The 27062-nt window shown below is 41.4% G+C and overlaps 1 protein-coding gene across 4 annotated transcripts in view; it reads left to right on the forward strand.

Moving 5' to 3' along the window:
- The first annotated feature begins 299 nt into the window (after positions 1-299).
- The window catches only part of Topbp1 (DNA topoisomerase II binding protein 1), a 48413-nt gene continuing 21650 nt past the window's right edge, over positions 300-27062 (forward strand). For 2 of the 4 annotated variants that reach the window (XM_063266447.1, XM_063266450.1), the window contains exons 1-17: positions 300-433; positions 1193-1283; positions 2926-3060; positions 3353-3496; positions 4998-5179; positions 6249-6445; positions 7965-8150; positions 11170-11336; positions 13551-13714; positions 13829-14076; positions 15986-16344; positions 17159-17331; positions 19421-19632; positions 21810-22096; positions 24489-24659; positions 24752-24861; positions 26031-26154. In XM_063266447.1, the coding sequence (XP_063122517.1) occupies positions 1200-1283; positions 2926-3060; positions 3353-3496; positions 4998-5179; positions 6249-6445; positions 7965-8150; positions 11170-11336; positions 13551-13714; positions 13829-14076; positions 15986-16344; positions 17159-17331; positions 19421-19632; positions 21810-22096; positions 24489-24659; positions 24752-24861; positions 26031-26154 (2943 nt within the window). In that variant the 5' untranslated portion in view covers positions 300-433; positions 1193-1199. Of the gene's footprint in view, positions 434-1192; positions 1284-2925; positions 3061-3352; positions 3497-4518; positions 4557-4997; positions 5180-6248; positions 6446-7964; positions 8151-11169; positions 11337-13550; positions 13715-13828; positions 14077-15985; positions 16345-17158; positions 17332-19420; positions 19633-21809; positions 22097-24488; positions 24660-24751; positions 24862-26030; positions 26155-27062 lie in introns of those variants that run through there. The other 2 variants (XM_063266448.1, XM_063266449.1) reach the window with 2 other exon arrangements.

Here is a 27062-nt window from a genome sequence, read left to right on the forward strand (position 1 = left end):
AGTGGGGAGAGTTCGCCGCTGGACCCCTTGCCCCACTTCTGCACGTTCTGGACTTCTGCTGATCGGTCCGGCAGCCTGCAGGCCCTGGCCATGAACCATGAGTCCCGCCCAGCCGAAAACGCCGCATACACAAATCCATAGAGTCCAGACATCTCCGGAAAGAGCGTACAAGGAACGCCCTCTTCCGACTGCTCCACTTCCCAGAGCGGCCCCTGATGACGCCACTTCCTCCGGAAGAGGCGTTGCGTCCGCTCGTTTGGCGCGAAAGTCGGTTCCTGGTCTTGGCCCTTCCGGGTACTGCAGCGTTAACCTCGGGCTGGGGGCGCCGCCGAGGGCGGGGGCTGCGCGCCGGGCTGGCGCCCGACCCCAGCCGCCGTCCTGCCGGCCGCGCGCCTCCCGACTTGGTGCCCGTGGGCCCTCGGGCTCCACCTAGGTGAGCGAGCGCCAGCTCCTCCCGGCCGGCGGGGCCTCCCGGCTCCTCTTGCGGCCTTTGGGGCCCTACTAACCGGCGGGTGGGCCTCAGATACCCTGGGAGCCGCGGCCTGGACGTTCCTTTCCCTGAGAGCTGGGGCAGTCGCTTGGGCCTTTCGGACGAGCGTGCACGACCTTGCACAGTGGCTGCTTGCGTTCAAAGTCCGTTAACTTAGGAGCAAATCTTGTGGGCTGTACCAGCAGCCGCAACCGCGCTCTGCGTTGTCTTTAAGCCCCGTGCAAGTGAATGTCTATTGACTGAAGACCAAACCAAGGGACTCAGGGTATTCAATCAGGAACGTGAATTTTGTTCTCACATTTGCAAGGATTCGTGTCCTTTTCTTTTTCTTTGACTTTGCCCACCTTCTGGGCTCTTTGTAAACATCTTGGATGAATTGATGAACCAAGCCAGATTCTCTTTCTTAGGCAGTCTTATCTGCATAAGAAAATATTTGATTTGCAGGCGCGGGAGCGGGGGCGGCGGGAGTAATGGCACACGCCTTTCATCCAGCACCATTGAGGCAGAGGCCGGTGGATCTCTTGAGCTCCAGGCTGACCTAGTCTACAGAGCGAACTCGAGGACAGCCAGGGCTTGTCTCAAAAAACGGTGGTGGTGGGGGGGGGGGGGGGACGGGGACCAAACCCACAAAAATAGTTGATTTGAGCATTTAATTCCGTACCTGATTTACTTTTGTCCTTATTGACTGCCTTATTCTCACAGTTCAGCTATGTCCAGAAATGACCAAGAGCCGTTTTTTGTGAAGTTTTTAAAGTCTTCGGACAATTCAGAATGTTTTTTTAAAGCTCTTGAGGTAAGAATAATTGGATATGCCTTATTTGATACTCAAGTGCATTTTCATGTTTTAAATATTTTTGATTTGTTGGGTTTTATGTCTTAGAAGTAGATATTTTAATGGAATTTTGCTACAGCACATGCTTAATACAGAGAAATCACTATTACATAGTTTTTAGTTCATGTAAGTCAACCATTATGTTTTTGGGGAGGATTGAAATCTGTTATGACAATTGAATGTTGACCTACTCCCCCCCCCCCGTGTGTGTGTGTGTGTGTGTGTGTGTGTGTGTGTGACTGTCTGTCTGTCTGTCTGTCTGTCTGTCTATGTCTGTGTATGTGTCTGTATGACTGAGCCATCTTCCCAGTCCTCTGTCTTGGAGTTCTTGTTTTGTCTACTAACCCCATTATTCTTTGAGCACTGAAAAACTTTGAGTCAGGGGCAATAATTTTGGTTCATTGCTGTCCCGTGCGTGTATACACACATATACATATACATATTCATATAGATATATATATGAATAAATGATGGGGGTAGTTTTGAGCTTTGCCATTCTCAAACCCTAGTAATGTCCTTGTAGCTTGAGAATCTATTAGAAATGCAGAGCCTTGGGGCTCCAACCCACATTTGACAATTAGAATATGCATTTTAAACAAAAACCCCAGTACATATTCTACTTTCTTCCTAGGCCTCCAGGTAGTAGTTAATAATAAAACAGCCAGGTTGTATAGAAAGCTGTCCAGAATCTCTCTCGAATTGCTTTTAGAATGAGCAATGCATTCAACATCTCAATTCACGCAAGGGGGGTTAAGAACACTATGCATAACCTTAAAAGAAATAGTTTGTTTTGTTTTTTGTTAATTCTTTGTATTTCTGTGTATACCATACTAACCTTGACTAGACACACACACACATCTGTCCCAGTCCCAGGGCCCTGCATATATATTAATGTCTCCTCTCACTGAACCTTCTTCACCTAGATACCCACCCACATTTACTTAAGTTTCCACCATAAGGTCTACCTTGACCACACTCAGTTTTAAGTTGTAACCTTTCCATTTCTTTCTCCTCTAACAAACATGCTCTAGAAAACCTTAAGTTGTTTTGGCTTCTTCTTTTCATTTTCCCACAGTACTAGAACCTTATAACACATTACATAGGTACTAGGTGTGGTGGTACACACCTGTAATCTCAGCCTGCTGGGGTAGAAGGACAGAGCTCCAGACCAGCCTGGGCTACACAGTAAGACCCAGTCTCAACTCTTTCACTGGTCCCCATACTATGTAGTTTCTTGCTTAGCACCTGCTTAATACCAATTTCCTGTTCTGTGTATGCTGAAAGAAGAGACATGTTTGCTTATTCTGATCATTAGTGCACCCCAAGTATTATGCCAGAGGAAAACCCATCAGATGATAGACACTCAATTGACGGTCCACTGAACCCTCTTCTCAGCTCCCGGTTGGTTTCTTTAAAAGGATTAGATCTGTGAAGAATAGATTTAAGAGGGGAGACCAGTTCAGAGGCTATTGCAGTGATCTAGGTGAGAAGCAGTGCTTCGTTTAATTAGGAAAGGGCTGGGTTCCAAATGGACTCTTTGCACTTGGTGGGACTTTTAGGGAACTAAGTTCTATTACATTCTTATTTGTCTTTTTTTTTTCAGTCAATAAAGGAGTTACAATCAGAAGAGTATCTTCAGGTTATTACCGATGAGGAAGCATTGAGGATTAAAGAGAATGACAAATCGCTTTATATCTGTGACCGTTTCAGTGGCACTGCTTTTGATCACCTTAAACAGGTTTGCTGTTTCTAAGATGCTTATTTGGTGGTGGTTTTTTCTTTTTCTCCCTCTTTTATCTGTGTATGCATGCTTGTGTGTGTTCATATGTGTAGGCTCTCATTCTTCATGAATACTATCCTGAGTACTATGAGTACCTTGGAATTCTTTGGCTTGGGATCCGTAGATATCTGAGCTGCTTTATTGGCTGGTGCTTTATTTGAAAAACATACTTGAATGTTTTTCAGTTGTTAAGCATAATAAATGTTCCAAATTTAATTTTGTGATTTTTTTTCCCCCCAACTTTTTATAGCTTGGCTGCAGAATTGTTGGTCCTCAAGTAGTCACATTTTGTATGCGCCACCAGCAGTGTGTCCCAAGAGCTGAACATCCAGTTTATAATATGATTATGTCTGACATAACTATATCTTGTACAAGCCTGGATAAAGACAAGAGGGTAAGCACTGAAAGCAGGCTCCACACCTGACTTTCCCTGGGGAAAGACCTCACGCATGGACTTCACAGCTAACAGATTTTGTGCATGGCTCCCGGTGGTATTTTTTTTTAAATATTATAATATAATTACATCATTTCCTCATTCTTTTTCCTCCCTCCAAGTCCTCTCATACATCACTTCTTGCTGTCTTTCAAATTTTCAAAACCTCTTTCTTTCATTGTTGTTATATGCTTATATGTGTATACATATATAATCTTAGATAAACACAGCCCACTTAGTCTGCATAATGTTACTTACATGCATGATCTCAGAACTGACCATTCGGTATTGGATTATCAGTTGGCGTGCCCTTCCCTGGGGAAAGTGGAATATGATTTGTAGAAACAGTGGTTAAGTGTTGTGTTTTGATTTAAAAGAAAATTTACTTTTTCTTCCTACAGTCAGTAAGCTTGGTTTTGAATCATTTAATTTTTCCATAACAAAATCTTTAAAGAAAGGATTCTAATCTGGGTGTCATAGTGTATGCCTTTAATCTCCGACTCTTGGAAGGCAGAGAAAGGCAGATTAGTGAATTCCAGGTCAACTAGGGCTACATATAGTAAGACCCATCTCAAAAAGAAAGGCAAAGCAAAGTGGCTCACCCCTTTAATTCCAGCATGGGAGAGAACAAGGCAAGCTTATCTGTTAAGTTTAAGGTCAGCATGGTCTAAGGCTGGAGTTCCAGGATAACTGAGGCTACATAGAGATACCCTGTCTCCGGGGGGAAAATATAATCAGAAGCAACATAGTTTTAAATTTAAAAGAATAAATACGGTCACTTATTAATGATAATTTTATCTGAAAATGTTTCTGTAGGTGACTGTCATTGAGAATACTTAAACTTAAGAAAGCTATGATGTCATTAGCAATATTAATCCACAAGACCACATTGTTATAAATGTGGTTGATTAGAAAGTATTGTTAAAAAGTATGTGACTGTTGAAGAAAACAGTTATTTTCAGGTTTTTTGTTTCTTTTTTTAGGGGGAAGGCTGTGGATTGAGCCCAGAGCCTTGTGCATGGTAGGCAAGCATTCTACTACTGAGCTACATCACCAGCCTACAAATAGTGATTTTTAAATTTAAAATTGATACACATCTTTCCAAAAGTAATTACTTAATTTTTTAGTGGTAAAAACATTTGTATATTCAGGCTAGCAACAGTAAAAGATATTTATGGGGGGCTGGAGAGATGGCTCAGCGGTTAAGAGCACTTACTGTTCTTATAGGGGACCAGGGTTTGGTTCCCAGTGTCTGCTAGATAGTTCACAACCATTTGAAAGTCCAGTTTCAGGGGATCTATCTGATGCCTCCTTCTGACCTCCAAGTCATGCACATAGTATATAGACATACACTCAGGCGAAACACTCACACAAATAAATTTTTAAAAAAATCTATGGGGTTTTTTTAAAAATAGAAGAGTTGTTTCCTCCAGGATTAACATATTTTCTTTTGGGCCTATAGGAAGAAGTTCATAAATACGTACAAATGATGGGTGGACGAGTATACAGAGACCTTAATGTCTCAGTCACTCACCTTATTGCAGGAGAAGTTGGGAGCAAAAAATACTTAGTTGCTGCTAATCTGAAGAAACCTATTTTGCTTCCTGCTTGGATTAAAACACTTTGGGAGAAGTCACAAGAAAAGTAAGACACATTCGTGTGCTTTGTATATTTGAAAAAATGATGCATTTGATTAATTTTGACATTGTTGGGTTTTCATGGGGAAGCTTTATGATATCTCTTAATTTATTACTGAGAAACAGAATAGGGTCTTTGTTCATTTCTCCAGTGACAGGAGATGCTTACTAAGATAACACAGTTAGGGAAGATGGGCTGCAGATCCAGCAGAGCTTTGAGGGCAAATGCTTTGGTAATGAAATTCTTTTCTGCATCAAATACATGTAAAATAATTCAGTTTGACGTTTTTGCTGCACTGTGTAACACTGTATCCCAGTATTAAGATGGAGAATACAGTAGCTCCTGTGGCAGCTGTGTTCCCTGTGAGTAGACTGGGGTAGAAAGGAGTAGAGGTCAGATTAGACATATGTACATATCTATGCACATCAGCTGAGGTGATTGTTCCGTGTAAATTGAGCCTATTGTATGCACTGGGCTGGACATTAGATGTATGTAGATATCAAAACAAGAGTTTGGAGATACACTGAATGTTTTCCCTAAAATTGGGTTTATGGTCATAAATCCGGGTATCTGAACTATGTCAGCACTCTGGCATTTCCTGCACTTATTTCAACACTATTCAGCATGTACTCAGGATGTTCCCTAGTTAGTATCAGCCTGGTAAGGTTAGCATATCTCTTTACTGTGGCAAAAAAATAGCAGTAGTATTGTTGGTGCTCTGCCAAAAATCATTACTTTTACTTATCACAAATAATGGAAGAATGTGTCTGTACCAGACAGATCCAGTTTTAAATTCTGCCAAATGCTCTGCAGTTATTAGCAAGGACTTAAGAGCGAATAGTACTTTCTTGAAGATAGTCTTCAGACTATTGCTGAAATACAAGTTTCTATTAGAGACATGGGACTGAGCTAGACAAGCAGTTAGTGTAATCCTCAATGTCAATTTTCCTTTCTCAAAAAGGTTTATAAATCCCAAAAATTAAAAACTGAGCAGACAAGGAAAGCAGTGGGATCTAATGGGATCTGAGTACTCATGCTCAATTGTCTCTTCTTTTTTACCACTTATTTTCTCCAGAAAAATAACCAAATACACTGATGTAAACATGGAAGACTTTAAGTGTCCTATTTTCCTTGGTTGCATTATCTGTGTGACTGGCTTAAATGGTATACACAGGAAGACAGTCCAGCAGCTCACAGCTAAGCATGGAGGCCAGTACATGGGGCAGCTGAAGATGAACGAGTGCACACACCTCATTGTGCAAGAACCAAAAGGTAAGCATGCCTTCGATGGAGTCAGGCACGCAAGTCCTGTTTGAACACTAGCTCTCCGTAGGCTACCTGGTGCTCTGACATGCCATTGCCATAGTTTATCTGGGATTTTTACCTTTTAAATTCTTGCAAAAATAGTTTGAGTCACAGTCTAGAAAAATTAAAGGACTATCCTTGTGTTTGTCCTGGATATGGAATAAATATAAAATATCAAAAGTTTCCCATGGTATTTCACTGTCTGACTTTTAGACCTTAATGAAAAAACAAAACTCTTCATAAGAAAACAAATATGTGTGGCTGAGTGGCATTTCTTTCTCATGACTTACTTCAGAAGCCTGATTAAGCCCTTCGTGGGATGAATTGGTTTGTATTAGTGCATTAGGATTGGGGTGGGGATGGGGTGCTAAGGATAGAATTCCCAAGTGTTAGGCAAGTGCTCTATTACTGGACCACATTTCCCTACTAGTCTATGAACTAGAATTTCTAACTTCGAGATACACTTTGCAAATTATGAGATAAGTAAAAATATGAAAAGTGTTACTATTGAGAAACTCTTTAAAAGTTATTACTGTTTTTGATATTTCAAGAACTTTATTTTAGGGAATAGTTTTGCTAATACTCCTAAAATTTATACAAACATAGGAGAAGAGTCTTGCTGGATTTTTCGTAACTCTTTCTGTGTTTGTACTGAGCTTCCTTGATAAGAAGCATTGAGAGCAATTGATAGTTATTTGATAGTTGTCTTTTGGTCAGGAGATGGGTATAATGATTGTGACAGGACGATTGCTGTGGCTTTTCTCAAGCTAAAGGCAGTTTGTTGACTATTTTTTGAGGTAGGAGGGATGGTGCCTAGCTTGCTTATGCTAGGCAGGTGCTTTCCCACTGAGCTATGTCCCTAGTCTTTTTATTGCTTTCTGTTGGAGGCAGGATCTCGTCAAGTTTACCATGGTGTCCTGATATTTTGATTTTCCTGTCTTACAAACCTAAGTAGCTGGGTATAGACTTGTACCACCAGGCAGGCCCTGCTCCATTGACTTTATGGAATACCAAAATAGAGCTGAGTATCAAAGGAGGTAGAGGCAGGAAGATCAAGAATTTAGGGCTACATATCTCTGTCTAGTCAAAGATAGTATTTATTATATTGCATACATTTATGGCGTCTGCAAGTGTATTATATTTTCTAATTAAACCACATTAATAATGTTGAGCATGATGGTGTCTTCAATCCCAGCACTTGGGAGGCATAGGCAGGCAGATCTATGTGAACACATGTCCAACCTGGTCGTCTCATGCTAACCAAGTCTACATAATGAAACCCTATTTCCAAAAGGGGGTTGTGCGTGTAGACAAAACACGCAGACATATTAAATAAGTAAGTAACAATCAATCAACTGTTAAAGATAAATGTAATTACTGGTAAGCTTTAATCATTACTTTTGTTTGGAGTGAGTTTTAAAAAATAATTTACTATGAACTAACATGGAATCTAAATATTTCTGTATTTCTCTTGTAATGAACACAGGACAAAAATATGAATGTGCCAGGAGATGGAATGTGCACTGTGTGACCCTGCAATGGTTCCATGACAGTATTGAGAAAGGCTTTTGTCAGGATGAGTCTATATACAAGGCCGAACCCAGAGCAGCGGTAAAGACGGTGCCTGATACTTCCACACCCACTGCTCAGAGCGGCAGTGCTGCAGCTGAGAGTAAGACTCTTTGAGATTAAAAGAAACAGCTCTTTGTTCACGGGATAAAGATTGGACTGGGGATGTAGCTTAGTGGGAAAGCTTTTGTCTTGCAAGCCCAGGAACTCAGTCTTAAACGGTAAGGAAGAAGTGAAAGAGTTGATCTTAGCATAACCATTGAAATGTGGTAGGGACTTTATTTTCAGAAAGCTTTCCAGAACTTCTTTTGTATTCCTTTTAGAATGAATGACTGCTTTCTTTTACATCTTAATTCACATAAGAGGGGATTAAGAACACTAGTGGGTGGCCTTAAGAGTAGTTTTTTTGTTTCTGTTAGTTTGTTTGGTTGGTTAATTGGTTTTTCAAGACAGAGTTTGTCTGCGTAGCCCTTGCTGTCCTGAAACTCCCTCTGTAGATTTCTCAGCCTGTGTGGCCCTAGTGGGGATAGAGTGCTATGGTTCCTGCCCCTAGGACAAGGCCCCCTGTGAGCCTACACAGGTGATGGTGGCTGCTGTGTTTATGTAACAATGAACATATTTTTTGGACCCACTATTAGCAGTGGAGGACTTTTTCCTTCTGAAGAATGTCCTCCCCGTTAACATTAATGATCCATGATAATTAGAAACAGCAGAGTCCAGGAGAGAGTGTGGCTATCTATGTCTCTGCAAAATGGTAAACACTGAGACCTTCAGGGCAGCTCTTAAGACTGTGGGAAAGAATTCTATAAGTACATGAGTTCAAAAATATATCATTTTTAAACTATGCAAAATATAAAGATGCAATATGAATTATATGAGGGATTTCACAAATCTAAAGGAACAGAGTCAGCTGCACTGTGAGCCTGCTTGTCAGAATGATAAAAAGGCAGGCAGAGGGGTTGGGGATTTAGCTCAGTGGTAGAGCGCTTGCCTAGGAATCGCAGGGCCCTGGGTTCGGTCCCCAGCTCCGGAAAAAAAGAACCAAAAAAAAAAAAAAAAAAAAAAAGGCAGATACAAATGATGTCAGATTCCTGAATCCCCGAGGTCAGCCTGGGACCCAGCAAGATTAACATCTGTATGTAACAGCCAGGCAGGTCTCTGAATTCTTTTGCAATGTTAAAAGAAAATATGTGCTTGCTGTTTCCTAAGAATCAAAGGACTGGGACCCCAGATGCTGATTCATAGGATAATCAAAAGGGAACCTGGAATAAATAATTGGATTAATATGTTAATAAAAAACTGGGCCTATGGTCTGCATGAAATGAGCTAGCAGAAAGGAGTTCTTTTTAGAATTTTCTCTAGTGACAGCTGAGCTATTCGGTGATCTCTGGAGAGCAAAAACATCTCTGCCAGAATTTTTCTTAAGGATTTCTGGCTTGGTCAGAAGATCCAATAAGTTTTTATAGCAGCTTTTCTGACGGTGGCCAAAAAACCCATGAGCTATCCAGATAGCTTTTAAGAATTTTTGCTATCAGAGAAAACTGTCTCAACTAGTTTTAGAATAGTGAGAAAAAGCTGTCTAAAGCAGAATACACACACACACACACACACACACACACACACACACACACCCCGAGAGAGAGAGTGGGGGGGGGGGAGAAGAGAGCGAGCGAGCGCAGGAGCAGTCTGGAAAGCCGTCTCAGCTTGGACCCCTGGTTTGACTTTGAGTTGTTCTTTTCACTGCTCCCAGACACCCCTTCTCAGAATCCCTCTCCATGCGGAGAACGGTCCTTAGCAGTAGATCATCGGGTAGGCCTTAGATTGAGAGATCCAGTTTCCTGAGCACTGTGATTGAAGGCGTGTGCCACCACACCCATCCTATATTTTCTTTATTAGTTTACTGTGATGATTATAAATTATCATTGCATACAAATCCTGCCTGTATGAAGTCCTGATTTTGAGTCCTACTACTTACTGCATTATAAAGCTGAGTGTGGTGACACACACCTCTAATACTATAACTTGGGAGTTGGAGATGAAGGAGTCAGAAGTTCAAAGTCTTCTTTGGCTACAAAGAGTTCAAAGCCAACTTGGATTCAGTGAGATCCTGCCTCAGAAAACAAAACAAAAGGCCAGGTACAGTGAGTGGTCCATAACTTCAGCCCTAGCACTGGGGGCAGAGGTGGGTGGAGCTCTGAGTTCGAGGTGATCCTGGTGTTGGGTAGAACAGTGGTTCTCAACCTGCCTAATGCTAGGACTCTTTAATACAGTTCTTCATAGTATGGTGATCCCAATTGTAAAATTATTTTGTTGCTACTCTATAACTAATTTTGCTACTGTTAAGAATTGTAACGTAAGTATCTGTTTTCTTATGGTCTTAGGTGACCCCTGTGAAAGGGTCGTTTGACCCCCAAAGGGCTCCATTTAAAGATCAAGAACCACTGGTATACCATAAAGAGACTCTGCTTCAAGAATGAATTAACCAAACCAAAAATCTCATTGTATAGCAGCTAAAATGCTTTGATATATAAATCCAACAGACTGAAGCCCCAGAATCCATGGAAAGGTGGAAGAGAGAAACAACTACACAGTCTTATTCTTTGAACTCCATAAGAGTTCCAAGACAGCTACATACAAAACAGTAGCAGATAGAAAGGCCTCCAGTCCCTTTGTGATGGTCATTCTGATGTGTCAGCTAGGCTAGCCTATTTAGTCAGTGCTGATCTCTTCTATGTTGGAAGAGATTTGCCATTTAGCAAATCCTCCTTCTTGGACCTTAGAGCCAGGAACTGTATGCTTTTATGGGATATAAGCCACTTTAAAGAAATATTAAATATAATTTCACTTTAAGAACGAATTTGGGGCTGGGGATTTAGCTCAGTGGTAGAGCGCTTACCTAGGAAGCGCAAGGCCCTGGGTTCAGTCCCCAGCTCCGAAAAAAAGAACCAAAAAAAAAAAAGAACGAATTTAATTTTTTGTACTTTGTCACTAAGATTTCAGTAAAAATCTCTGAATCTTTGTAGGTTTACCCCTTAACCACTTTACAGGAAAAGTTAGTTTATAAGGAAGCGTGCAATGACTCCTTTACCTCAGGAATTTATCACCGTCTTTTACATTTGTAGATCACAGGCTGGCAGATGTCAGCCATATATCCAACATCAACGGCAGCTGTGTAAATGAAACAATGTTTGGTTCAACTACGAGCAAACTCGAATGCACACTTGAGAACCTAGAAAATCTGGACATCAGTATGTTTCAAGCACCTGAAGATCTATTAGATGGCTGTCGGGTATGTCTTTATTAGGTAACAAATTCAGAAGGATGAATAATCTTCAGACCCGAGTTTAGGGCTAGCTCGGGCTACACAGTGAGGTCCAGGTACCCACACACTCTCAGCCTGACTCCAGAGACCCCTCATAGTTGCACTTGCTCCTTATGTGCGTTAACAAACTCTGCACTAACTTAAGCTGCCACTTGCCGTGCTCTACTGTGCTTGCGAGTGTGCCTGGGCTGCAGCTCTATTTCTGAGTTAACCTAACTTCAACTCTGTTCTGAAATCTTACCACTTACCTTAAAAGTATTCAGTCATACCTATCATTTGTTGTTTACAATACATTAATGCCAATAATCATTTCATGTTACATTATTTTATTTAAAGTATAATTTAATTCCCACAAATAAAGTGGTTTATTATCTTGAAGGTAATACTTAGAAGATTAAAATCCTTTTTTAGGGCAATGTGGCTAAAGTGCTTGTTGCTAAGCCTGACAACCTGTGCTTAGTCCTTAGAACCCCATGTGGTGGAAGGAGTGAGCCTCATCCTGTCCTGTGGCATGCACTTGTGCCATGCCCACACATGTATACACACAAGGCATAAATGTAAATTTAAAATACAATAAAATGCTATCTCAGAGTTCTAGACAGATAATACTGTGGTATTCAAGTCTACTTCCTTAATTGTGTACAAGGCCTTGCGTTCAGTGCTCAGAAATAAAAAGAAAAAGGGTTTGCTTTGTAAGATTATTTTCAGTGTGTGTCCATGAGCTCTGTGGTGGAAGCGTCTTGTATTTTAGATCCACAGACCTCACACAGTGCTGTCTGTGCAGCGATGAGCTAGCTACCCTCTTCCTCAGAGTAGGTGCTTAGTGTGTTTTATTGTTCAGGCCAGTGTCTTAGTTAGGCTCTTACTGCTGTGAACAGACACCATGACCAATGGAAGTTTTATAAAGGACAACATTTAATTGGGGCTGGCTTACAGGTTCAGAGGTTCAGTCCATTATCATCAAGGCTGGAGCATGGCAACATCCAGGCAGGCATGGTGCAGGAGGAGCTGAGAGTTCTACATCTTCATCTGAAGGCTGCTAGCAGAATACTGCCTTCCAGGCAGTGAGGATGAGGGTCTCCAAGCCCACCCCACAGTTACACACTTCCTCCAACAAGGCCACACCTTCTAATAGTGCCACTCCCTAGGCCAAACATATATAAACCGTTACAGCCAGTTATCTGTTATCCCTCCTAAGATTTATCAACATACTAGTGGGACAGAAAGACACTTTGTGTAATCTTTTTTTCTTTGATCTTGGGACATACTAATTCTAGAAGTAACTTTGGATTTTTCTTTCTATGTAGGCAGTATTTGATTCCTAATTTTAGGATGTATTCTAGTAATGGTGATAGTTTAGGACATGTGGAAATAGATTGTCCTCTTTGAAATTTTTAAAAGAGGTGAAAAAATTTATGTTAAATTGGCTTAAATATGTACCCTCACATCTAGAATCCTTGTATACATGTTTCTTCAAAGCAGTGTGCTCAGCTCTTAGATTTGCTGTTTTGTTTAATTCAAGTAGAAAAGAAATTTCAGGAAGGATAAATATACAGGAAGAGTTGGCTCAGAGCCTTAAGGAATTTGCTCAGGTCATATGGCTGATGCAAACAGGCAAGCCTGGGTGCTCAAGTTTATAGCAAGCTACAGTTTTTCTTTGTAATTACTCACTTACAAGAAGTTCCTTTACAACTTAAGGAGCTATTGCATGTCAGAAATAGCTCTGCCACCCACCAAGCCTGATCACACACACACACACTGAAAATCTTGGAACAGGTTGTGCACCATCATTTGAAGATGTTGAAGTCTGTCTTATGATTCATTTTCAGCATTAACCCTACTGAGAGATCACAGTGCTGTGGGACTGTAAACAAATACCAGTTACAAATACCAGTTTTAGGCTGAGGGGATGGATGATAGGCTGAGGGGATGGATGAGTGGGTCAGGCACTTGCTGTGAAAAAACATTGAGCCCCAGCACCTATGTAAAAGCTGTGAGTGATGGTGTCCAGCACTGGGGGGTTGAGGGGAGCTAGCTGCCAGTACCTGTGTGTTCACATTAGATTTAGAATATGTTTTATTCCTTGTATCTCCCAAAATGTATATAAAGTATCTTATTTACACACAGTGGATACAATTTTCTTCTTGAGTATGTTAATTCAAAGAAATCTTTCCTTTGCAGATATATCTTTGTGGCTTTAGTGGCAGAAAGCTCGATAAGTTGAGAAGGCTTATTAACAGTGGAGGTGGAGTTCGGTTTAATCAACTCAATGAAGATGTAACTCATGTAATCATGGGAGATTATGAGGATGACGTGAGGCAGTTTTGGAGCAAATCCTCCCACAGGTCCTGTCAGCCTTTAATTTGGAGCACTTGTACTGGGATGTTTTGGGTTAGAGTTGCACGTCTGCAGCTGTGGGAATGCCAGGACTGCTGCCTAACCGAGTGTTCTTTTTCTAGGCCCCATGTAGTGGGAGCAAAGTGGTTGCTGGAGTGTTTTAGTAAAGGATATATACTTCCTGAAGAGTCATATATCCACGCTAACTACCAGCCAGATGGAATTCCAGTTTCAGATCAGCCCAGAAACCAGACAACTGTCTTAGAAAAGAGTGGCACATTCTCTAAGAAGGACTTTGTTCCTAATGAGAAGTTTCAGCAGACTGATGAGGATCTGCTTGCTCAGTATGTACATGATGACTCCACAATAGGTGAGAAATAGTTGATTAGCATTTGTAATTAAACAGTATATAAATTATGATATCTGCCACATTTTTATGAACTTTTTTATTTCCAAAAAGTTTTAGATCTGTAACTTTCTAAGCAAGCAAGGTCATCAGGCTCCAGATGATTGAATCATGCTCTCAGTAGACTATGTTTGAGTATGCACTTTGTGTGTGTGTGTGTTGGTGCCTGAGGTCAGAGGTGAGACCCTCATGGAGCTATAGTTACAGGCATTTGTGTCTAATGTGGGTGCTGGGAACAGAACTCAGGTCCTTTGTGAGAGCTGTGCATGCTCTTAACCACTAAGCTATCTCTGGCACATGTGTGTGAATTGTAACAGCATAAGCTTGTAGCAGATGCCCTCTGACTGGGCTGTGGGAAGTCTTTCCTGTATGCAGTACTGCTCTTGGTACTGCTGTCTCAGTGTATAGCTTCATCAGTGTAGGAAGGTAAATTACCAGCAGAGTTAGAATGAATGAACCTTCTTTTTACAGTGTATTGTGAAATATTTGATATATCACAAGATAGAATTTTGTGGTGAATAATCACATATTGTCTATTTATGAAAAGAGAGCGTTACCCTGTGCCAAGAGCACCCTGTGGAGCCCTTCCTGTTTTTCTTTTCTAGTTTGTGTTGTGAGTAGATGTGTTGTAGATGAGTCTTTGAACTTCGTATCCAGGTTGTTTACGTGTTTCTTTATTGCAGTACTGAGACGTGACCCAGGCATAGACTTGTCATTGAGCTGTTACCTGCTTTATTTTTAGTTTTAAGGCCTAGTCTGGTCTTGGACTTCCTCCATAAGGCAGGTAGATTTTAAACTTGTAATCCTCCTGCCTCAGCCTTCTGAGTAGTTGGTTTTTCAGGCCTCTTCCATTCGGGCTGGCTATATCTAGTTCACCATAAAATATATATACTTTGTAGTTGTAAACACACACTTTTTAGTCCTTATTGAATTGTAATTGTTTAATTGTGGGAAACAACAAAATTTTTATTATTTTTCTAATTTTATTCAGTGGTACAGGTTTTAGTTTCAGCACTTGTGAAGCAGAGTGATTTTGAGACCAACTTGGGCTACATAACAAGCTCCAGACCAGCCAGGACTAGAGAGACCCTACAAAGACAAAACAAAGAACTAAAAGGAAAAAATCAAAAGCAGAAAAACCATATAGTTACTAGACTGTAATTTTCTGGAAACTTGGTTTTCTGTGCTAGAATTGACCTAACAGTGGTTCTTCGATTGAAGATGGTGATACTTAACAACATTGGGATAAACCTGAAGTGGGATGAATACAGAGCCTCCTTTCATCGTATATTTTTATAAGTATTAAAATGACCAAATTCTTAGATTTGTGTCTTTCCTAGGAAATCACTATGTAGCTTTGTGATTTGGATATTCTTCTGTAACCTAATTTGGCCTCCAACTCAGAGATCCACCTGCTTCTGGTTCCCAAGTATTTGAATTAAACCTCTGCATCATCACACCCCGTGGATATAAACACTTCTTTTTTATTATTCACTGTACATCCCAATATCCACCCCCTTCCTCCCAGTCCCCTCCGTAGTCCCTGCCTCCCATTTCCTCAGAGATGGGGAAGTCTCCCCTCCTCTCCATACCACCCCACCATGGCACATCAACTCTCTGCAGGGCTTGGTGCATCCTCTCCCACTGAGGCCAGACAGGGTAGCCCAGCTAGGGGCATGGGATCCACAAATAGGCAACAGATTCAGAGTCAGCCCTGACTCCAGTTGTTAGGGGATCTACATGGAGATCTAATTGTGCATTTGCTACATGTTTGGGGAAGCCTAGGTCCACCATGTTAGCTTTTTGGCTGGTAGGAAATAAACTCTTAAGTCTAGTAACTATCAAATGGAAAACTTGCCTTTTTCTTTTCCAGTTGAAGCTAAGCTATCTGAAGCTATAGAGCCTGAAGTTGGGCCTTGCGGTGGTTCTGCTCATGTTGAGCCCTGTGATGATTCCACTCACATTTCTGTGCAAGAGGAAAACAAGTCGTCTGTCAGTCATTGCCTCCTTGATGGCTCTACAGTTCCTGAGGAAGGCTTATTTAGCCAAAAGAGTTTCCTTGTTTTGGGTTTTAGTGTTGAAAATGAATGTAATATTGTAAACATCATAAGAGAGCATGCTGGAAAGATTGTGTCCCTTCCCAGCAGAATTGTTGCTGACTATGCCGTGGTTCCCCTGCTGGGATGTGAAGTAGAAGCGACAGTGGCAGAAGTTGTTACAAACACATGGCTGGTAAGAAACATCTGACAGTTGGAACCCAGCATTGAAGGAGTATTGGCTGCCAGAGTCTTTGTGTTTGCTTTTGTAGCTGGTCAGTTTACCTAAATTGGCATTTGGTTTGGGCAAAGGCAGTTTTAAAATATAGGAATGGGAGACCAGCAAGATGGCCTAGAGGATAATGGAACTAAGTGTGGAAGCCAGACCCACCTGCGTTTGAGCCCTAGAACCGTGGTGGAAGGAGAGGACTCCTAGAAGTTGTTCTCTGACCTCCACGCATACACTCTTTCTCTCCCTCTCCTTTTCCCTTCGCTGTGTGCCCTCTCACATGTACTGTGTGTACTTTTTCATGTGTGTATTTGTATGCAATACAATAATCCTAATTTTAAAAACCTTAAAGACCTTTAACATCTTGATCCTGTCCCTGTGCCTAGCCTCTGGCGATTTGACAGTTCTAGGATGTACAGGCTCTAGCTCACATGCACAAACTCACACTCTCACACCAAAACTGTCTTTCAAAGAATTCAAAGTCTGTACTTCTTGATCCTAACACTGGCATCAGGAAATCGCTGTCACAGGGCCATGGCACTAGCATTCGTTAAGGTAAATTCCATTTGGTATAGGAATCCATCTTGCTGGTTTAATATGCAGATGTGAAGAAGTGGTGTCTGTATGTTTCTTTGAATATCATTTGGAATGTGCCAAGAATGAGCATACTCAAGTCTATGTAAAATCCCTTTTTCTTTAAACTAGAATTGCTACTATTGTAACTTGAGCTTTTCTTAACCACTTGTTTCTTATAGTAGCTTTATTGCTTTTGCTTTCAAAGGTTACATGCATAGACAACCAGACATTAGTTGATCCCAAGTCGAATCCCCTCTTCACGCCAGTCTCAGTAATGTCAGGAATGACTCCTTTAGAGGACTGTGTGATTTCCTTCAGTCAGTGTGTGGGAGCAGAAAGAGATTCCTTGGTATTCTTAGCAAATCATCTTGGAGCAAGGTATGTCATAGTTTCAGTATATCTGCTGCACACACACACACACACACACACACACACACACACACACAGGCTTTAAGCCAAGGGCCTTGTACATGTTAAGCAAGGGCTCTACTATGGCATCCTAACCACATCGTGTTTTCTTTGTTTTGACTTAATTACATTTGGCTAGGATATTGTTTGTATGTGTGATTGATGGGTAAGTACTGGCTCATACACAGGTCTCTATCTGTCACACTGCTGAGGCTGTGGACAAGCATTGGTTTTTTTTTTCCCATTGGCTTAGTCACTATGAAAGGTGGTGGTGATATGTGGGCTGTTACTGAATTGTGCTTCTCTAAGCATTGTGCCTTTCAATGCCTCCCCCTCTTCCTTCTCTCCTTCCTCCTTTCTTTTTCTTTTTTCTTTTTCTCTTTTTAAATGTATATCCATTGTTTCTCTTCTTTTTAACCAGAACTGCAAGGGAGCACTTTGCAAGGAATGCAAGGACCACTTTGGAAATAAAGGAATTAAAAGTTATCTGTAAAAGCCTTCAGTAGTTCAACCTCCCTAATTGGTCGTTACATAATTAATAGTAAAGACCTTTGAAAAAGGGTAAAAATCAGCTATATCAGGGTTGGGGATTTAGCTCAGTGGTAGAGCGCTTGCCTAGCAAGTGCAAGGCCCTGGGTTCGGTCCCCAGCTCCGAAAAAAAAAAAAAAAAAGAACCAAAAAAAAAAAATCAGCTATATCAATACATTTCAATTAACCAACTTATATTTAATGGGAAATGTTTTTAGATTAAGAATGTAAAGAGCATAATGCTTTCAAGCAGCAAGCTCAGACATTCTGGGGGAAAATGATGGCTAAAGTGGAAATAAATTCAGCTAAAACTGTAATTTTGTTACTGTTAGAGATTGTAATGTAAGTAAGATTTGGAGATAGAGGGGTCTCAACCCATGGGTTGAAAACCACTGTCCTAGGAGACCAGGAGGGAGAGGAATCAACAGACTTAGAATAATGCCTCGGACATTTAGGATGGCCTTTTAGTCTCCCACAAACCTCGAAACTCCTCACAAGCACTGATGTGTGTATCGTTAGTGACTCTGAAGCCTGTCAGGGTTATAATCAGATCAGCTCTCACCAGACCTCTGTGATTAGTGTGTCAGTGTTGGATATGAGCCAAAAGACTACTGGGAGATAAAACAATCCCCAAACAACAGAAAACCAACCAGAAGACCCAAAATTAGGAAAGACTAAATTGTTTCAGTCTCAAGTGTTGGGCTGTGTCTACCCATTGTTCCTTTAATGCCCTTCCCTCTTGAGTAAGTCGCCTAGTTTCCTTTTTCCCCTTGACTGTAAAATACTGAGATTTATAAAAACTGAGATGATCATTCAGATTATGTATGAAACCCTTTGGAAAGTTATAGTAAATAAAAACATAATCTATTTTAAAACTGTAATGGTTCCATGCCTTCTTTTTGTAGGGAAAGTCAGGTGGGTGTGATGACTACAAGTTAAGGAAGTTTGTTTCTTTTTCCTTTCTGTCTTAGGAAAAGTAATGGCTGCTAGTTTTATCCTAGAGTAAGCAGCTGTAAACGATTAGCTAAGTTTAAGGTAGACTGGACTGGGTCTGGAGAGATGGCTTGGTGGTTCAGTGTAAGTGCTACTCTGAGAGAGGACTCGAGTTGTAAGAGATCTAATGTCCTCTTCTGGACTGCACAGGCATGTGTGCACACATGTGCAAGCACACACATATTTTTTAAAAAACCTAAACTATCACCTGTTAATAAGTGTGTGTGTGTGTTTCCTTTTTCTCTTTCTCTCTCTCTCTCTCTCTCTCTCTCTCTCTCTCTCTCTCTCTCTCTCTCTCGGTGGGGGTGGTGTCACAACAGGGTTTCTCTGTGTAGCCCTGGCTGTTTTGGAACTCTCTGTAGACCAGTTTGGCCTTGATCCAACTCAGGTCTGCCTACTTTTGCCTCTGGAGTCCTCGGATTAAAGGTGCACACTGCCACCACCCAGATTATGTTTTTGTGACATTAGCAATGCTATTATTTTTTTTAAATGGGCTAATTGTGTATGATCATTTGCTTTATTTCCATGTAAATTTTAGTGTTCAAGAATTCTTTGTCCGCAAATCCAATGCAAAGAAAGGCATGCTCGCCAGTACACATCTTATAGTGAAAGAACCGACTGGTTCTAAATATGAAGCTGCAAAGAAATGGAGTTTGCCAGCAGTTAATATTTCGTGGCTCTTAGAAACTGCTAGAATGGGGAAGAGAGCAGATGAAAACCATTTTCTGGTTGACAGTGCACCTAAACAAGGTTAGAACTCTTTGTTTTTATGTATTTTATAACTTGATGGCTTCTGAAATATGAATGTTCCAGGACTTGCTTTGAAACATTTGTTTCTGCTGTCTCTGGTGGGTCCTGTGAGTCTTTGTTGGGTGTTTGTCAGTGGTGGCATCTCCCAGCACAGGTGCTTAGTGTGTCCTGTACCATGTGTTGTCAGTACGACCTGAAAGTTAGTAAAGTGCACACTCGGCCTACCAGTGTTGTGAAAGGTGTGAGCTTCTATCCCAATTAGTGTAGCTCCTTTTATGGCTTGCAGTAGCACGCTGTGTAGCTGATGTGCCCTCGCTGCTTCTCTGGGCTTTCTTGTGTGTTCCCGGAAGATAACTTAATTCGTGGCTGCTGTCCCAGTTACTTTCTATTGCTGTGATACGACACCACAACCAAAAGCAGCTTGGGGAAGAAAGCGTGCAGTTCATCTTACAACTTGTAGTCTCTCATCCAGGGATATCAGGAACCAGTGCCAAGACCATGGAGCAGTGCTGTTTACTGGCTTATTCCTCAGGGTTTGCTCAGCCTGCTTCCCAGGGACCACCTGCCCAGAGTGTACTGCCCACAGTGAACTGGGCCCTCCCAAATCAACCATCAGTCAAGAAAACATACCACAGGCCAATCTGGTGGGCATATTCTCAGTTAAGGTCCCCTCTTCCTAGTGACTCCAGCCTGTGGCTTGCTGACATAAAGTCAGCCAGCACAGTTGTTTTCCTTTGATCTTGAGTTTGAATGTCCCTTTCTCTAGGATAGATGACTTCTTTGACTTAGCAGTTATGGCCTTGTCTTATCTTCGAACTCTTCTTTTCGGTGGGATTTGTCTTGCTTAGAGAGGCTGGTTTGCTTTCTTGTCTCTGCCAAACTATAAACTGTAAAGGCAAGGACTGTGTACTGTGCAAGTCTCATGAATTCTTTACCTTTATTGTCTGGCAACGGGCTTGGCATGAAGTAGTCAAAGGTGTTTTGTTTAATGTTGAATGAAAGTGGAGAAGGCAGAGAAGGGTGGATACGAATAGCCTCTGGATGGTAGGTGGGTTGCTGGGCAGACTGCAGAGGCCAGTCAGCACCTTGGGGCACCCGAGAGGACAGCTCTTGCCTGCTACCTAGGCAGACTAGACACGCTCCATTGCCACAGCAGTGAGCGTGAGGAGGAGGAACCTCTCACTGGGCTTTTCCAAGACTGTGATTACACTTGATTCTAAGTACATGTTTTGGGGATTTTCTTCTTACTGTTTCTTGACTGAGTCAGTACACTGTTTTGTTTTGTGAATGAATTTATAATTGTTTCAGTTAATGTGTGTCCGATTTAATATATACATGCATGCACATGTATGCACACATACCTGTATGTGAGTATGTTTATTTGTGTATGTGATGTATGAGGAGCATGTTTGTGTGACCAGAGGTCAACATGGTGTGTTTTCTCTATCATGCACCATCTTGATTTTAGAGACAGGGTCTCACTAAACCTGGAGCTCACTGATGAGGTGAGCTTCAGGGATCTGCCTGCCTACACCACTGCACCTAGCTCTCACTAAACCTGGAGCTCACTGATGAGGTGAGCTTCAGGGATCTGCCTGCCTACACCACTGCACCTAGCTCTCCTGTGTGTGCTGAGAACCTGAATTCGGGTCTTCATTCTTGCAAAGTAAGCACTTTATTCACTAAGCTGTCTCTGTTCCTCAGCGTATATTTTAATATACCTTCTGGAATCAGGGCCACTCGTGGTACCCTTCTCTGAAGCCCAACACTCGTGAGGCCGAGGCAGGAGGGTGCAGGTGTGTCCAGCCTATGGCCTGTGGGATGCATTCATACAAAGATGACTTTTGACTGCAGCCCAACACAAAATCATAAATTAACTAGTTTGGGTTTTTTTTTTTTTTTTTTAAACTGTGATTGCAGGGTTCTCTTTGTGGATGACAGTTATGCTACAGTGTCAACAGTTATTGTACCTGCAGGGTCTGTGAGAACTGTCTCACAACATGCTTATCTGGTTTGCTTCTTAGAAAGCACTAATATAATCTTATGGTTCAAAGTATACTGAGACAATATGTAAAAAAAAAAAAACCTAACAAAATACTAAAATGTCACTTTGCCTCATATAAGAGTAAAAGCTCATATTTGTGGCTCATTTGTTTCTTTTCATTCTCAATCTGTAGAACAAGTATTAGAAACTAACATACCAAATGGAGTGAGTCCAAATCCAGATTCTCCAGCACATCCTGATGCACACTTGGAAATTCACAGACAAAAGGCCGTTACACCTTTGGACATGAACCGATTTCAGAGTAAAGCTTTCCATGCTGTCATCTCACAGCACAACAGGCAGGGCTTGGCCTCCCCACCAGTGAGACAGCCACCTAAGAAGGAACCCTCCTTCCACCTGGACACACCCTCAAAGTTCCTGTCCAAGGACAAGCTTTTCAAGCCATCCTTTGATGTGACGGTAAGGCCTGGAGAAAATGTCACTAATGGTTTATAAATGTAGATCCCCAGATTGTTCATTGCTACTACAGTTTATAATAGAAAGTCATCCAGAGATGTTGATAAATATGTGCTCAGAGCTGAGGTAACAGCTGTGGCTGTGTAGTATGAAGTTAGACTCTGGGTTCAAGTTCTGTATTGCTCATGAACACAGGTCAAGGCAGATTAAACCTCTGAGTATCACTTTGAAATGAAGTAGTCTGATGGAATGGTTTTGTAAGCTTTAAATACTAAGTGTGTTGCTACCTTTTCTGGGTGACTTAGTGTGCCTTGGGCTTGGCCTAGTGTCTCCTTACCTTTCCAGTCACTCCTCTTAAAGAAGACAAGTAGTGTTTCTCTGACTGATCTGACAGTGAGATCTGACACCTTATGAAATCAGATCAAAGGCTATCAAATACCAAATCAAAGGCTATCAAATAGTCTTCTTTCAGATCCTCAAGGTTTTTTTTTTTCCACCTCTTTTTGAGGAGGGAGCTTTTGGCCTTCCAAGTAGCTGTTAAAGTAAGTCATTGCTTGAGATTTCTGTATCCTTGAGCCCATTTTTCCTTTGATAATTTGCTTATAGAAGGTTAAATGACATTTTAGCTGGGCCTAGTAGTGTTTCCTATAATCTCAATAACTAGGAGGCGGAGGCGGAGGGTCATAAATTCAAGGCTTGTCTAGGTTACACAGCAAGTTCAAGCCTGCCTCAAACAAAAAGTACGTTTGTTGTTAGTTTGCTTAGTGTTTTAGCCTTGGCTGTCCTGGAAGACCAGGCTGCCCTTGAACTCAGATATCTGCCTCCTTTTCCCTCCCTAATGATGTGATTAAAGGCTTGTGGTACCACTACCCAGCAATTCTTTGCTTTTTTTTTTTTAAAAAAAAAGAGGGTTGTGGAGGTAGGTCTGTAATAGAATAGTGGCCTGGCAGACATGAGAAGAAGATGGGTTCAATCTACAAGAAATCCAAGTGCATTTTAGGCATTTTTTACTACTGTGTAGGGGCACAAAAAAATATATTTATTATTATTTATAAAATAATATTATATTTTATAATATTAAATAAATAAATATTGATACCCAGTACCATTTTATTCTAGGCTAATAAGTATACCCTTAATCTTACTAATTCTGGTGTCTCTTCTGAAAATCAAAATGGCTTCTTTAGTATTCTTTAGTATGCAGTTTTACATAAAATCCCTTTCTGTGATTAATGTTCTGCCCGTGATCCTTAAGCAGAAGGAAAGCACTGCCTTGTGACACAGGAGAACTCCTTTGAGCTTACCATTTTTGTCGTGGATCACGTTAAGTCATGGAGTGAGTCCTGACAACTTGTTAAGTTGCCCAGTTCACAGACCCTTAAGTAGTAAACAAAGAAAATGGATGCACTACTAAATGAAACTCCAGAATTTTGTTTTGAATACTTGTCTTTGTGAGCATGCATTCCTTGGTATCATATGAGGCTGGATAAAAAGAATGGCTTTCTCCATTGTAGTCTGCAGAGATCCCAAATGAGAGGCATCTGTCTGTTGTAGAACTGTCACCACCTATTGTCATGAAGTGCTATTAGAACTTTCCTCAGAGGTGCTCAGGAACACCTACCTGTCTATGAAGGTGGCAGATACATGCCCACTTTCAGCTTCCAGTGCAGTCCTGGTTAGCTCTGAGCTCAGTTGACTGATTGAAAAAGGAGCCAGACACTGCATGGAGCTCTCTGTGTCCAGTTTTCAACCTCCCTCCCTTTGAGTTTGTATTTTATATCATTGAACATTTTGTTCACTCTTGACTCATTCTGACCTTTACCTATTATAATTAATTTCTTATACACATCCTTTCTTACTTGCTTCCTTCTGTATTCACTTTAGTTTGGGGTCTTTTATGTAATTGCAATTTCAGTTCTTAAGTACTTACTGCTAACTGCTAATAAGGTAAGTACGCTTAATGGTTTTGTTTATCTGTTTTAAAATCTATTTCTTATGTGCATGGTTGTTTTGCCCACATGTATGTCTGTATGTCATGTGCATGCCTGGTGAACAGGAAAACCAGAGAGTGCAGATCCCCTGGAACTAGTGTCACATATAGTTGTGAACCACCGTATGGGAGGGAGCTGGGGATTGACTCCCTGGTCCTCTGGAAGAGCAGCCAGTGCTCTGAACTGCTGAGCCACCTCTTGAGCCCCTTATTGAATGCTTGGTGAAGAATATGGAATTTTTTCTTTATAGTATAAAAATAAAAATTATAGTTCATGCTTTTTATTTTGGAGATAAAGAGTTCAAAGATGTAATCTTTTTTCCTTTCCTCCCTACTCTCTCTCTTTCCCTCCTATGTCCCCCTTTTCCTCTCTTTATTTTTCCTTTTCCTTGTTCTTAAATCCAGGATGCACTTGCAGCCTTAGAAACCCCAAATGCTGCCAGCCAGAAGCGGAAACTGAGCTCACCACTCTCTGAAGTCATCGTCAGAAACCTGACAACTGCTTTGGCAAATAGTTCACGAAACACCGGCTGTCTTTCTGCTAGCCCTCAGCTAAAGGGTGCCCATTTGGAGAAGGTTATTAATACCATTTTCTTATTAAATGAAAGGTGTCCCTAATGCATGTCAAAGAACTGTGACTGATCTCTTTCTTTATTCTCCACGTATAGGAAGAGACTCCGAAACCGCTTGACAAAGTTGTGGTGTGCGTGAGTAAAAGGCTCAGTAAGAAGCAGAGTGAGCTAAATGGGGTTGCAGCCTCACTGGGAGCAGAGTACAGGTAGGTTCACCTTTATGTTTGCCGCCAGCCGCAGCTCGGAGAGAGCCGAAAGTCTCGTGTTCGTTCGTTCGTTCGTTCGTTCGTTCGTTCGTTCGTTCGTTCGTTCGTTCGTTCGTTCATTCATTCATTCATTCATTCATTCATTTATTTATTTTTCTTTTTTTCGGAGCTGGGGACCAAACCCAGGGCCTTATGCTTGCTAGGCAAGCGCTCTAGCACTGAGCTAAATCCCCAACCCCTCATGTTCATTTATAAGGAAGACTTGGCTTTGCTTGCTTGTGTACACGTCTAATAAAACTTCGATTTATTTTATTAAAGCAGTCATTCGTATGCTTTATACAACCAGCACACGCTTGTGAAGCTGTTTTGTGCTACTGTTCTGGAAGCTTGTGATCCATAAGTGACCAGCATAGTTTAAAGAAGTTCCTTCATGGAGTTTATAGTCAGTGCATCTGGGACCGACTGCATTTATTATCTACCGTAGTGATTTCCTGAGAGTAGTACTGACCACTGTAGCAAGTCTTCCTAGATTAAAATGGTCATTAAAGATATTTTAGTTTGCTTTACATTTTTAAAAAAACATATCTTGCCAGGGCATGGTAGTACACTCCACTAATTCCAGTGCTTGGGAGGCAGGAGCAGGTGAGTCTCTGTGAGGTCTACATAGTGCCAGGACAGCCAGGGTTACTTAGTGAGATCCTGTCTCTAGTGTTTTCCTAAGAGACGTAGTCTCAGGCTCTGGTAGAATTCTTGCCTAGCATATCCAGAGGCCTGAGCTCAGTTCTAAACACAGGTACAGTGTGTGGTAGGGACTAACTAGAGTCAATAAACAGGGTGGTGGCCAGTGACTGGACATGGATTTGAATGCCTTTAAGTTTTATTAACTTTTAAATACTTTTTATTGTAATTAAAAAGTGATATACATTTAAGACAAAATGGAAGGACTTTTAAAAATTTAAAGAAGGTAGTAATATTTCAAAAGTATCCCTCTGACATCTTCCTACATGGTGTACCTGACTATGGAGTTGCTAACATTTGTCAGGATACAGAACCTGCTATTTACTAGTCTTGCCTGTTCTCTAGTTCCTTGAGTTTTGTGTGAGAATGTTTTGTTCGGAGTAGGCTGTCGCTTCCCTTAGTTATTCCTCTTGCATATTTGGTTGTTTCAGGTGGAGTTTTGATGAGACAGTTACTCATTACATTTACCAGGGTCGGGCAAATGATAGTAATCGCGAGTATAAATCTGCAAAGGAAAGAGGGGTGCACGTCGTGTCGGAGCATTGGCTGTTAGAGGTGAGCAGTGCCTTCCCTCCTTCCTTCCCTCCTTCGGTGGGTGAAAATGTACAGTGTTTCAGACTACAAGCCAGTTTCATTAAATATAAATACATTTGCTAATCTTAGCTAACTGCGTGACAGGGCACGCCAATAACTGCCCGTTTCATGGCTGGGAAATGAAAGAGGTGGTAGAAAGTGTTCGGGTTCCACTGCTTTCCAGGCACACCCCGAGGGGCCCTGTTGGACAAACACCATGTGGACATAAGGGCCTTTGGGACTCCCAAAATCTGAGCTATATGTAGGTTGTGTTCTGGGCGTTGTTTTGTTTTAGCATCAGAACTTAAGGTTTTTTTTGTATTTAAAGATTTATTTATTACTTATTTATTTTTATGCATATGTGTACTCTGTCTGCTTATACACTCGAGTGCCCAGAAGAGGGCATCAGATCCCATTACAGATGGTTGAGAGCCACCATGTGGTTCTGGCGAATTGAACTCAGGACCTCTGGAAGAGCAGTCAGTGCTCTTAACCATCTCTCTATCCCCAGAACTTAACATTTTTATTGCTTGAATATTTACTAAATTTTAAATGAATACTTTGATTCCTTTTCGTCATTGAAAAATTATCTGAAGAGTAGCTGAGGTAAAAGGCGTGGAAGGCAAAGGCTTTCCCCACTGAGCCCAACTACTTGAGTTGGGTTCCTGGGCCCACAGAGTAGAAGGAGACAACCAACTCCACAACTCCACAGTCCATGATTGCAGCACCCTACCTGCCTCCCACCCCAGTGTAAATAGATAAAGATGTAATTCAAATTATATAAAAACAAAAGATGAAAAAGTGTATAATTTTTGAGGACAGTTGACTTAGCATCCTGATACACTTTAGCTATGCTTTTCTTGGTGCTGTCTAGAATGGCTGATACCTTG

Source organism: Rattus norvegicus, chromosome 8 (genome assembly GCF_036323735.1).
Source record: "Rattus norvegicus strain BN/NHsdMcwi chromosome 8, GRCr8, whole genome shotgun sequence".
NCBI lineage: Eukaryota > Metazoa > Chordata > Mammalia > Rodentia > Muridae > Rattus > Rattus norvegicus.